Genomic DNA, 13,744 nt, shown 5'->3' with positions numbered 1-13,744 from the left:
TTCACGTCCTGAATTCCAATTCCTGGCAATTCTCCTTTTTGTGATGTACCTTGTAAATTTAGAGAGAAAATGCATAAAAATTGTATCATAAAGTGAAATAATGACCAAGAATAACATAAATATCAATAGGAATTCATGATGCAAAATGGACGCATCACACACCTCCAATTACTAGGCCTCTTCTCTTACGACATTGACAAAGAGCAGATGAGACATCAGCGGAGTAAAAACGCGGGAATTGTCGCTGAACATGGGTGTAAATATTGCCAAGGAAAGATGCAGAAGACAACAGGCAAGGGAGCCAGTTTTATAAAATGACGGCAAGGGGTTGGCTGAAATTGGACGAAACATTGGGCAAGAAAATTAGGCGGGGCGAAGGGTTGGCGGGAAAATATAACGCGAATGATGGCGAGAAATGCTACGCGGGAAGAATGACGGGAAAAAATGTTAACAGTGGTGCGAAATGGTAGGCAGTAAGGATGGCGGGAAAAGATCATTCTTCGACCTAGCTTACGCAAAAGAGTGGTGACATGCATCTTCGGTCCACCGATCACGCAAAGAGGTGGGCCCTAGAGGACTCTTCGGCCTAAAGTTAACCGAAGACATGTTTTCAACCCGTTTCTATTGCTCTTCGGCTGAAGGAAGATCGAAGAGGTCATTTCAGCCAATGCAAGACCGAAGAGCTGCTCTTCTGCCATTACAAGGCCGACGGGGTCATAGTTTGATAAATCTCTCGTATACATTTTCCGAATTTGTTATAAAAAGGATTTTATTTTAAATATTCTCGACCTTATCCTCTAGATAAAAGCCAAACACATCAAAAAGGTAATACGTAATGGTGCCACATACCTAAATATGTATAGTATATCTAATCATTTCCCCACAATGATATGACTCGATTACATGGCACAGGATTAAAGCCATGGCAAAACGGAACCCAAATTAATGAAATCCAATGCCGTTATTTAGCAGTAAATCAATTAATTAACGCACCAGACCAAAGTTAACTCGACCTTATCCTCTTCTCCCGGAGAGGTTCCCGGAGAGTAGTGCAGTCCGTTACTTGGCTTGCTTCTTTCCTTGCTAAGCTCTCTACCGCTCATCATGTTTCACGGCGGCTGACAGTTTTTTCAGCAAAAATGAAGCTCCTGCCGTTCCTGGTAAAAATCTAAAAATAGAAAATATTACCCCCGTCTCGTCTTCCCCGTGCCTCTTGTTCCCAACTCAAGAGAAAAAAACACTCCCTTTCCTCTTCCTCCCGACTACCGGCTCCTGAGAGTGAGAGTGGCTTTACCAACCCAAACCCAACGCGGCTCAAATCTCCCCCCCCCCCCCCCCCCCACTCCACCGCCCGTAGCTCCGCGTCACCGCCGGCGCCTCAATCCCGCCCGGCGCCGGCACCCCGTCCTCTTCCGCACGCCGCCGCCGCCGTCCGCTCCCGTCCGTCCTCGTCGCGGCATCGCGCTCCTGCTGCCCCCGCCCCGTCCGCAGTCGTTGGCCATTGGGTTCGAGGTACGAGCTTGTTTTCTCCTGCGATTAGTTAGAGCCCCACAATCTCTGGGCGGCCACCATCTAGATCCGCCCGCGTCTGCTTGAATGCACATTTTGTCATGGAGCTCTTTGCGGAGGCCTGCACATGTGAACGATCAGCTATTAAGACGTTTCAACCATAAGAATGGGTCGAATTGTTGCGTGACGGACTACAGCCCTTGGTATGGCACGTTCTTCAGGATTGAGATGAATTACTGTTTGCTTGCAACTCAACATTTTGCCCAAAGCTGGTTTTGTTATAATTTGCCGTAGTTATTAATTCTTTATCGGCATACATTCTCAAGATGTTCAACAACCCCTCAAGGCCCCAACATATAAATATCAAGATGTTGGTAACTTATCGAATGGCCTTAACCCAAAGTCTTCAGATCTCCAGATTTTTGGAATCTTTCCACCTTAGACACACCCTTCCGTTTTTGGATGAGCAGGGCAGCAGGCAGCGCTGCAACAAGTACCTTACGAGTGTAAAAATGATTCTACATACTTGGCATGGCATTTATTCTGTTCAAATAAATGTGATTTTAAAATTCCGAGTGTACATCTAGATTCACCAAAATCTAACCAGTAAAGCATGCATCACCTTGATCCGCTCAACAATATCATGCACTCATATATTGAAAATTATTGTTTTCTTTCAGTTGTCGTAATAATGTCATGATGCTGTGTGCTTATGCTCATTGCTGTTATTTATGTGATGCTTGTTATGAATTTGATTTAACTATTTGGGATGAAGCAGGCATTGAGCATTGGTCTCAACATGAACAGGCACTAACAAGAAATCTCTACGTTTCAGATTCTGTTGTGTGGAGGGGTTTTGTTGGTCCACTGGGGAAATGGATGCCCCAATCCATCAACTGTTTGGCAGAACATGATAGTTTATTAAACTGCAGGACTTCACTATAAATATATAGCTCAGTTAATTCCTCTGCAACTTATTTCTTATTCAATATGCCACCATGGTGGGGAAGGTCTTCGTCCAAAGAAGTAAAGAAGTCGGCCACAGAAAATCTAATTGACACATTTCAGCGGTTCATAAGTCCAAGTGAGCAAAAGGGGAGCACAAAATCACGAGGGGGTCGCAGACGTGATAAAGACCATACTGCTGAGAAGCGTTGCTGGTCTACTGCCCATTCACGCTCAACATCCCCTTCAAAAGAGGTTTCTCGCTGTCAAAGCTTTGCAACAGATAGAGCACATGCACAACCACTCCCTCTTCCTAGATCACGTGCTGGAGTGAGACGTATTGTATCTGATAAACCCGACTCAAAGCCCGTTTTGGAGAAGAGTGGTACAGGACATCAACTACCACTGCCAGCCCTGAACCGGCTTGCAACTGCTTCTATCTCCAGCAACAGTTCTATTGACAGTGATGATCGTGCAGATTCTCAACTTCAGAGCCCCGCAGGAAATGAGGTGACCAATGTTACAGCACCGAGTAGTTCAAGGTATGATCCTTAGTTCCCCTTTTCATTCAACAACATCTCTTGTTGCTGTAATCACTCGAAGACATCGTTATGACTCCTCAATGTTCTATTTTTGAAGTGGCGTGCGTAAAAAGTGTTCAGGTGCTACCACCAGATGGAGCACCAAGGAAGTGACAAAACCAAGAAATGCTTTTCCTAGTAACCAAATTCTGTCGACATCTCCAAGTGGTGCTGTCACTGACAGTTACCAACCTAGTTTGCAAAATTCACGACAAGTTGCTCTTGAGAGTGCTCCAAATAGTTTGATGTCAAGCCCTTCTCAAAGCCCAAGAACAATATTTCCTGACCAGATTCCAACTTCAGCTTTTTGGGCGGTGAAGCCTCAGCCAGAGGTAGTTTTCCTTGGGTCTGGTCAGTGCTCCAGTCCAGGTTCAGGGCAAACATCTGGGCATAATTCAGTGGGAGGTGATATGCTAGCTCAGTTCTTTTGGCAACCTAGCCGAGGTAGTCCAGAGTGTTCACCAATTCCAAGCCCAAGAATGACGAGTCCTGGTCCAAGTTCAAGGGTGCATAGTGGAAGTGTCTCCCCGTTGCATCCAAGGGCTGGTGGGGTGGTACCTGAATCTCCAACTAACCGGCGTGATGAGGGGAAGAAAAGGCAAACCCACCGATTGCCCCTTCCACCATTAAGCATCTCTAACAGTTCCCCATTTTTACCGAACAACTCTGCACCAACAAGTCCTATATCTCGTAGTCCTGGTAGAGCAGAGAATCCACCCAGTCCTGGACCACGGTGGAAGAAGGGAAAGCTGATTGGGCGTGGCACATTCGGCCATGTATATGCTGGCTTTAACAGGTATGTCTTTCCATGATTGAAGCTGGAAGATGTTCAATTCAATATGTATGAGTATGACAACTGCACACATGGCATGCTTTCCATAAAAAACGTACTCCCTCTGTAAAGAAATATAAGAGTGTTTAAATCACTAAAGTAGTGATCTAAACGCTCTTATATTTCTTTACGGAGGGAGTAGATGTTAAAAGACTGTCTGGAGAAATCTTGTTTTTTCTTGTGATCGCATTTTCTGTACTTTGAATGCTTATTGATATGCTATTTATTTCTCATGTGGGTGTTTATATACTGCTACCTTTACAAGAGAATACCCTACAGTCTGACTAATCCTCTTCAGTTAACTCTTGTAATATTTCTCCGGCATGCTCCTTTCTCAAACTGCATATGCAAACCATATCGAATATGACAATTAAATGATTAATACATTAGCATTTTTTAATAGATTCACTAACATAAATATCCTGTCTTGATAGCCTAGAATGTAAACTACTCTATGACAATAACTTAATGCTAAAACATTTTATTATCTTGTAACTGTTGGAATAATAAATTATCTTAGTTGGTTTTATGTTGAATTATGTCCTCATTACTCCATTAAAGTGGTCTTGTGACAATGTTGTGTGTCAGAGCCGACCAACACTCGAGCTACCTTTATATTAAGGTAAAATTGCACACACTCCTACATGTAACTTCTGAGTTTAAAGACACCCCCACAGCTTATTTTGTGGTGTGCACACATTTCACAAGTATCTCAATTCCCCTAGATGCCTTCCATTACTTTCTTCACTAATTTTAATGAAAAAATACTAGAGGAGAAATAGTAACTAAAATACCAGCCAGCATGTTAATCATCACGCTAAGTAAAAACTCATTTTTTCTACTTATATTCTATCTGCTTGCTCTTACTTTCCTCTGTCGTGTTTAAAACCTTAGATTACAGACTTGGTACGCGAGAGATCTGTATGTCCAAACTGCTTCATTTTTGTTGAGGTCCTGGTTGAAAACGACAGAAAAGTACCATCAGGGAGGGGGGGGGGGAGGGGGCAGTGACAACTGGGGGCGCTTTTAAAATTTCTCTTGTTTTAAATAGTTTCATTGCGATTGCTCGTCCTTTGCTTCATCGCCTAAATTTTGTGCTTTTTTTGTCATCTGTATGATTGTTGTTTCAGTGATAGAGGCCAAATGTGTGCAATGAAGGAGGTTACCCTTTTCTCAGATGATCCTAAGTCAAAAGAGAGTGCAAAACAGTTGGACCAGGTATGCCCATTTTTTCCATGTTTACACTTAGTAGTCACAGCTCAGATTTTTGATTGACATTTTTTAATCTTATCTTTTTCGATGTTATTGGTTCAATCCTCAGGAAATATCACTTCTGAGCCGTCTGCAACATCCAAATATTGTACGATACTATGGATCTGAAACGGTATAACCTATTCCCATCAGTTGTTATTTCCTACTAATAGTATCAACAAAGCTCATATTCTTGTAATTGTTACTTGCACTTTTTTCTCATTACATCTGTAGCTAAACAGTTTATATTGTCGGAATCCTTTTCTAATCGTGGGAAAAAAATACAGAGACATGCATAATTTCCTAAACTTCACCTTTGTCTGTAGTTCTGCACCTCTGTGTATCTTTCTAAAGATATCTTGTCATTATCCATGTATCCAAAATAGGTTGAAGATAAGCTTTATATATACCTGGAGTTTGTGTCCGGTGGGTCCATCCACAAGCTTCTCCAGGAGTATGGACAGTTTGGTGAACAAGCAATTCGGAATTATACTAAGCAAATACTTTTGGGCTTAGCTTATTTGCATGCGACGAATACAGTTCACAGGTAGTGTTCCATTTACTTTTGTTGATTACTTGTTTAGTCTAATTTAGGTATGCTGCTAAGTTGTAATTTACTTTGAATTTTTGTGTTTATTTATGCTCTTTCTAAAATTTCAGGGATATTAAAGGTGCAAACATATTAGTAGACCCTAAAGGCCGCGTAAAGCTTGCCGACTTCGGAATGGCGAAACACGTAAAATTTCTATTCATTTTTCATCTGTAAATACTAGCTCGAAATTTTAATGTGAATATTATTAACTATAGTGCCATAAACAATCTTCATAGAAGGAAATGGTGTACATTATTTTATTGTTACCCTTGTGTGCTCCTCCACTCATGGCAACCACACTCAACCTCTTGGATAGAAACAACTACTTTAATTAGGTCCTTGCTATCCCAACATATCTGCTGACTTACTTGAAGAAGGGTTTTCTCTCTCTCAAAATATGATTCTTTTTTTGTTTACTCACAAGTCATGAACTTGTATAAGCTTGCTTTCTGTTTTTTTAGATCAATGGGCAGCAGTGTCCTTTCTCACTTAAGGGTAGCCCATACTGGATGGCTCCTGAGGTATTGCTCCAAATCTTGTTTTTCCATCACTTCTTCAGCTATTTTTGTTTAATTTATATGTATCATCCCTTCACTGTTTCAAAATGCAACTTTTTTTTATCATTCTCTAACAGCAAAGTATGTAACAAATATGCAGGTTATAAAGAATTCTAGCGGATGCAACCTTGCTGTTGACATATGGAGTTTAGGATGCACAGTTCTAGAGATGGCTACCTCAAAACCTCCATGGAGCGAATATGAAGGGGTTAGTACCAGATTTTGAAGCTACAATTTATATTTGTTCATGGAGTATAAATTTGTCTGCAAGGGAGAAGCTGCTATGTAACATGCATGATGCATATCTTTGTTGTTGCTGCATTATAGTCAGTAGTTCAGCATGGCTAGTTGTTTTACCTTAATTATCTCAGTGCCCTTATAATTTATCATGTATAGTTGGATAACTATTATGGTGTGCCTTCACAAAAGGTATATCTCTTATGGTGCGCGTACTTGAATTTTGAACGTGTGTGACAAAGCATTTCCCAGTATCTTAAATAGCTAGATTCTTTTTTTGAGAGAGAACGCAGAAGCTTTGCGTCACGTTGTGTTCAAAAGCAGGAACAAAAGTTATTTACATGCCGAAGCGGGGCAGGGTCGAAACAAGAAACAGAACAAGAAAAGCTAGCTATTGCTGTGCTATAGCTTTTTTTGTAGCCTAAAAGGTATGCTATGGCACCTAATACCGCTATTCTAGCTAAGGCCACCGCCGAAATAAATAGCTGCGCTGTTTGCCTCAGAGCGGAAATAGCTATAGCTTACGCCGTTCCTTTGTAAGTGAAAATGGGCCAAAACAGGAGGTTGTCTTCAGTTTTAGTTATAAACTAAACCCAGAATGTATATATATATACACACAATCTTGCGTCGGTGCAGGCTTTTTTGAGTTTTTATAATGCTGCTTTGTCTGATTCAATGGTACGTCTAAATTACTACGGTTTCTTACTTCTTTTTACTGTGACTTTTCTAATATTTTGATGTTTTGTATACTTTAATAACAAAGCACTATTGGAAATAGCTTTCACAATAGTTATCGTAGCCATAGCTTAGACCTAGCCGCGAAGCCACGGAAAACACGATTTAAAACATTGCGCGTCCCAAATTTATTCAAAGAGCAGCCAGGGGGTTAGTTTCACTCTGAATTTCTTATCAGTTGAAGAATTTGCTTGAATTGTTGTTGTGCCATTCCTATATTGACCTAATCCTATCATGTTTGGTGTTATTTGCTGTACTTTTGGATTTTATAAGATGTTACTTGATTCTTGTCTATACGAGCAAACACTTGTTTGCTCTCTGTGTTTTTCCTTTCCTATATGCATGTCATAATTTTCCTTTTCTGCAGTAGTGGGTACGCAGAACACACCTTCTCCGATCTTTTATTTCTTTTGAAAAAATTACTAGATCTTGGAGTGCTGTCACCTTGTCCAGTGCAAGGCAGACGAGCTTTGGGTCCTGTAAAGTCCGGTCAGAGGAGGCCGGCCGATTGCGGGTGGAGGTTGTAGGTAGTACTCTACCAGCCAGGACGAAGAGGAAGATGAAGGATTGAGAAATGGCAATTCCATCCTTTTGCGGCCCACTTGACTGGAGGCTAACACCACATGGTTGGATGTAAACTTTCAGCGGATTGGTAAACAGAATAAATTTGGAGAAAATAATTACATATTCTTAAGCACTTAGAAAAGCTATTCTCGCAGCTCCTCCCTGCTCTGCCTATTCATGGCCATCCAAGCTGGCTCCAGCAAATCTTGGCCGTTGGATCAAGTTCATGGAGTGAAGTTACATTTGCTTTGACTGCCACAGGACCTACCGAATGCTGGGTCCGCGGCGCAGCGACCGAGCATGTGCGCCACACGGTAAAATTAAATAATACCGGGGATGGAAATGTAGCCTAGCCCCCATGCCCTTCCTTTCCCAGTCTCATGCCTTTGCTCATGTAGCGCCTCGGACGATGGTTGATACTCACGCCGTGCCGCCATGCTATGTCCTCTCGCCTCCCTTCACGCAGCCACTCTGATATTGAACCTAAAGTTGTTGGTGGATTTCTTATCGGCCTTGTTTTCAAGGCGTCCTTGAAGCGTCGCTTAGGCGTCAGAGTGCTCCCCCTCCGCTTTAGAAAATCGACCGCTTTGGGCTCCTAGGCGCCTAAAGCGTCCGCCTAGTCGTCGCCTAGGCGTCAAAACGCTCCCCCTCCCTAAAGCGGTAATGCGTCGCCTTAAAAACCATGCTTATCGGAGCCAGGGATGAGTCCTTGGTTTCCTAGATTTGCGTGAACAAAACTTGCAATTACTAGATACTGCATCTGGTTTCCTTATTTGTACATGTTGTTTATCAAGAGGACGGGGCGTCGACCTGTTGGCTGGGCAGCTGGGATAGCTGCCAGCCCGCCCGGGTTCGAGCCTCGGCTCTAACTTGCGGTGCTCGCGGAGTTTCTCCTATAAATAAAAGCCAACAAGGGTTAGCCCTTGGGTTGGTCTCAATTTTTTTTCATGTTGTTTATCAATCCATTGCGATTAGGGGCGACGCGGCAAAGTGTGCCCCACCACCTCCTTCCCTAACCTTACACCGGTGATGCTGTAGTCCCCCGTCTTTGCTTGTGTTGCCTGCGTCTACGTGGCAGAAACAGAACCACACGAGGAAGACGTGCGTACCCTTTTAGTTCCTTATATGCCACTTTTTTTTTCCATTTCCTAATTGGTTGCTAGAAAGGTAACCCATGCTAAGCCGGCCTGATCCAGTAATGACCGGCTCCCCTGAGGTCTCCCTGTCTTTGGTCTCCAGCCGGTGTGACCCGAGAGGAGGAGTGCGTGTCTTTTTGGCATGTTTGGCTTTGCGCGTCAGCCTCCTTCTGGTGGTCACCTGTCGGCATGTGTAGGCCGATGGGGTTGGCAGTGGTGAATGCTTGGCGGTGGTGCGCGCGACTTTGGTCGTCGGGTTTCATGAGCCAAGCTACTGCATGCTTCCCGCCCACATGATGGACCATCTTGGGCATCTGTCGTGTTCCGGTGATGGTGGGGTTGTACCTCATATCGGCGGGTGTTAGCACGCTCGACGTCTGCGTTGGTGGATCTGACGTCTCAGCAAATGCCCGATGTGTGGAGTTCACTATGGTACATGTTCTGGTGCTGATTGGAACATTACAGCAGGACTTCTTCTTTGGCAAGTTGGTGGCGGCAATAGAGGGGACTTCGTCTATGGTGGTACTCTTTGAGTACCAGGTCTCATTTTGCGTGGTGAAAACCCTAGGTCTGACCTTCACTGATTTTACTTGGCAGTAGCATTACGCCCTCTTGTTGAAGGCACTTTCGGAATCTTTGCTCGGACTTTCTCTTCTGGGTGAGAACCCACATGGTTGGATCCACCAACAATGGCGTTCATGCACCGTTTCCTTGCTGAAGGCATTGCTGTTGGGGAACCTTCTCGTCGTCCGGGTGTTGTCAGTAGCGGTGGTAGTAGTTGATGTTTTGCTGCGGTGGGTCGTTCGCCTTGCCCTGACCCCTGTGGGTCACTTTACTTTTCTTTTCCTTTTTTGGCTTTGTGCATCCTTTTTCCTTTTATTTGTTTCCCCTTGAAGTGACATCATGTGTCAATAAAGAGTGCCCTTTATTGATTTTTTCCCTTTCTATGCTACCTAATTAGAATTTTGGCTGTGGTGTGTCACTGCCACAGCTCTGTTTGGCCCAGCTGCAGTTAACCCTTGAAAAGTTCTCAGTTTCTTGTCAAATACCAATCTTATCTTGCCCTAAAAAAAACTTATGGTGCATGTCAACTCCCCCATCCTGTCTGTCTTCTTGCTTGTGCACTCAAAAGATCTTGGAGTGCTACCATCTTATCTGATCCAATGAAGCCTGGGCAGGATAGGCTGGCGGTGGTCTGGTGGAGATTGTAGGTGCTCTCCTTTTGCAGCCCACTTCACAGAAGGCTGGAAGTGGCACATGGTTGGAAGTGGCACGAAAGGGACCAAAAAGTGAACTCAGTGGCATAGTTTCAAGGTTACAAAAGGTGCTAGGCGTTAATTGTGCGCTTTTCTGGCCAAAACGTACATTAAGCACTAGGCGTTTTGCTATCACCTAGAGCCTAGACGAGCTTAAGCGCCCACCTAGGCGCGCCTTTATTAACTATATTTTTTTCCTTGAGGCATATCAAGAAATAACTTCCAATTTCATTTAAGAAACTTCCGAATATTTTTATTATTATTTAAACCTGGATGCTGACATGATATTTTCTCCTTTTTTTAGATTGCTGCAATGTTCAAGATAGGGAACAGCAAGGAGCTTCCACCAATACCGGACCACCTTTCTGAAGAGGGCAAGGATTTCATACGACAGTGCCTGCAACGTGATCCATCTAGCCGTCCAACAGCAGTGGATCTTTTGCAGCATTCATTTGTACGAAGTGCGTCACCACTTGAAAGACCAGCCGCCTCTGTTCCATTGGAACAATTGGCTGCTATATCTTGCAAACCAAGTTCTAAGGTACTAATCGTTGAGTGTTAGTGAATGAGGTGTTATTCTTGGGCTAAATAATCATCCTGCTTGTTCAGCAGGCAGATGAGTATAGAGAATTCTGCAAATTTCATAAATTTAGGCGTTCCCAGTTTATTCTCCTTACATTCCTTCCATTTGTTTCACCTTGTCCCTCGAATATAATAGAAGGGTTGCACGGATATATTTTGCCGAGTGATCTACTTGATTATTGTAGGCCTCATTTGACTCTTGTTTTATTTTTAATATTTCATCTGCATGGCTTATATTTTGTGTGTTTCTTTTGATATTCCAGGTGGTTAGGCAGGCCAAAAATATGCACTCTTTGGGCTTGGAAGGGCAATCCATTTACCAAAGAAGAGCTGCCAAGTTTTCTTCAACAAACAGGTGAACCATTCAGCATTTACTGCATTCATGTGCTTTGGTGTGTGTCCGAATTTGGCGAGCTGCTCCATTTTGATCCAGGAGAAAGCCCAGTCAGTCTTAGAATAGGAAGATTTCTAACCGTTAAAAAAACATGCTTCTAAACGTTATGGGGCGCTCAACCTTCCACCCAAATCCTTTTTACCAGAAGGGAGCTTGCTTCCCTAAACGAGCAGTAACCAATATATATCTCTTGGGAGATGTTTCACCCTGAAATATAATTTGAAGCAATCATTTTCATAGCAGAACTTTGTTTTCTAGTTTGATCAGGGATAAATTAGGTGAATTTTCAAAACAAACTGTTGCAATTAACACCACTATTCCATATTTTACTGAACTACTCCCTCTGTAAACTAATATAAAACCGTTTACTTAGTGGGCTAAACGGTTTTATATTAGTTTACAGAGGGAGTACTATTTTCTGCTATGTACTTTTTTAACAGTTGCCTTCATATACTTCCAGTTTGTAATTTTGGTCGTACTGTACCGTAGATAAAAAGACCAATGTATGAAATTACAAATACAAACAAATAAAAATACTTGATTGTACTTGATTTTTGTGTTGTCCCTCCTTTTTCATTTATGTAAACTGCAATCGACTCCATTATAAACACTGAAGCAGTGTAAAAGAAAAAAGCTATCACTTAAGCAGTATATAAAGCTATCACATTGCTGTTGCATTTTTCCTGCAGTCTAACAACTTAGTTCTGTTCCCCACAAAAAAAAAAAAAAAACTTAGTTCTGTACTTTTTGTCAGAAAACATGCACCCGATGATTTTTCTTTATATCTGCATAATAATACCCACCCTCTAATTACTGGTGCTCTGCAGTGGGATTCATATTCGGAGTAATACATCTTGCCCAGTTTCTCCGTGTGGAAGCCCTCTTCTAAGGTCAAGATCTCCACAACATCAAAATGGTAGAATGTCACCGTCTCCGATTTCTAGCCCCAGAGCTACTTCTGGTGCTTCCAGTCCTGTGTCAGGTGTCAATGGAGCTATTCCTTTTAGCCATGCTAGACAACCAGATTACAGCAATGAGGGATTCACAATTGCACCGAGAGGCGTTGATAAAAACTTGCCTGCCCGGCCTCCGGATCCGGTCCTTGGTCATTTTGGTAGGGCACAGCAATTCTCGGCAGTCACTCAGGACAGGGTGATCTCTGAATGTGACATTCTGAGACCTCAGTCTGGAAAAATGAGACGGCTCAATGTGCAAGATTTGAATGCTATGACATTGCCTTCCAAGCATGTTTCTCAGCATGGCTCTGGGAGTCACGGGAGGCTAAAACCTTCACTGGACTTGACATCTGGTAATCAGCGCCTTGTGCGCAACCATGGTCATTGATTCTGAAGCAAAGATTGCGCGATAGCGTTGAGTCGAGTTTGATGAGATATCTCGAATGCTAGTTTGCCCATCTCTCTCTTAAGACCTGGAATTGTATCATAATACAAGAAGGATATCCACTAATTATTACAGATGCTGACAGTTGACAATTCATATAGACTCTCCAAAGTGATTTCCATTATTTCAACTAAAGGTACGTCCCTTGTCAGACATTCCTGAGAATTATCACGGTCAACATTTATAAATTTTCAAGAGTTTGAGTAGGAAGTTTTACATTCGGCCATGTAGAACAAAGAAGTGATATTCAATATTTACAGCATCAACATCTTTTACACCTTCACTGGCTATATGATACTCCCTCCGTTCCTAAATATAAGTCTTTGAAGAGATTTTACTAGGGGTCTACATACAAAGCAAAATGAGTGAATCTACACTCTAAAGTATGTCTATATACATCCGTATGTAGTCTACTAGTAAAATCTCTAGAAAGACTTATATTTAGGAACGGAGGGAGTATATGTTACCAATGAGCAATTTATTACCATCAATGCTTTATTTTCCCTCGTTTATTGAAGGCACAAAATCTTTAGTTGCTAAACTGTTACTCTACAAGTTGAGTTACTGTCGGTAAAATCCTGAAACAATGCCCGATCTATTGTTATATATTCATCATTTTATCTCTTGGAGAGCTCCAACATCACCCTCTAGACTTGAGTTTTTTTTAATACATTTTGTAGACATTGAATCCCGTCTTTATCAGAAGAATCCATGTTAATTAACGCTGCATTCCTAATTTGCAGATGAGGCTTGCCCTATCAGGAAGAGGCGTAGACCGACTACCTGGTCTGCAATTGTACATTAGAGCGTCTTTACACCAAATGATCCAAAATTTGTGGTGCTGCTGTGCCCGTATCTGCATCTTCTTTTCTGTCTTATGTGGTTCGGACGCCATCGAAACTCCCTTGTACAAAAGGAACCTCACATGAGCGCAACTGAACCATCCAGTTGTTATTACCAAATATGAACATCTATGCATCTCATTCCATGTGACCTGGAAATTGTACAAAGATTTGGATGTTTGATCAAACTTAAACATCATCTAAAGTCGTTCGTCCATCATTTCTTGTTTGTCGTGTTACGTTGGTACTACCTCCGTTCCTAAATATCAAGTCTTTGTAGAGATTTCACTAGTGACTACATACGAAGTAAAATGAATGAATTTATATTTT

The 13,744-nt window shown here is 42.3% G+C and overlaps 1 protein-coding gene across 1 annotated transcript; it reads left to right on the top strand.

The window, feature by feature from the left end:
* Nucleotides 1-1,404: 1,404 nt before the first annotated feature.
* LOC123401476 (mitogen-activated protein kinase kinase kinase YODA-like) lies at nt 1,405-13,634 on the top strand. The gene is made up of 13 exons (XM_045095300.1): nt 1,405-1,512; nt 2,345-2,996; nt 3,094-3,831; nt 4,998-5,085; nt 5,189-5,251; nt 5,505-5,665; nt 5,779-5,854; nt 6,172-6,231; nt 6,368-6,475; nt 10,500-10,736; nt 11,041-11,132; nt 11,999-12,708; nt 13,316-13,634. Exons 2-12 carry the CDS (start codon nt 2,500-2,502, stop codon nt 12,513-12,515), a joined length of 2,637 nt encoding a protein of 878 aa, XP_044951235.1. The 5' UTR covers nt 1,405-1,512; nt 2,345-2,499; the 3' UTR covers nt 12,516-12,708; nt 13,316-13,634.
* Nucleotides 13,635-13,744: the final 110 nt, after the last annotated feature.

The sequence above is a fragment of the Hordeum vulgare genome, chromosome 6H (assembly GCF_904849725.1).
Source record: "Hordeum vulgare subsp. vulgare chromosome 6H, MorexV3_pseudomolecules_assembly, whole genome shotgun sequence".
NCBI classification, from domain to species: domain Eukaryota; kingdom Viridiplantae; phylum Streptophyta; class Magnoliopsida; order Poales; family Poaceae; genus Hordeum; species Hordeum vulgare.
Note: the sequence above shows the minus strand (reverse complement) of the source record. Positions and strands in the feature narration are given on the sequence as shown.

What these genes read in the sequence shown, in the direction of transcription:
- LOC123401476 (XM_045095300.1), top strand. Translation starts at nt 2,500, where the DNA reads ATGCCACCATGGTGGGGAAGGTCTTCGTCCAAAGAAGTAAAGAAGTCG. An exon ending in GTATATGCTGGCTTTAACAG is followed by an intron (nt 3,832 to 4,997) that starts GTATGTCTTTCC and finishes TTGTTGTTTCAG; the next exon opens with TGATAGAGGCCAAATGTGTG. An exon ending in GTGCAAAACAGTTGGACCAG is followed by an intron (nt 5,086 to 5,188) that starts GTATGCCCATTT and finishes TTCAATCCTCAG; the next exon opens with GAAATATCACTTCTGAGCCG.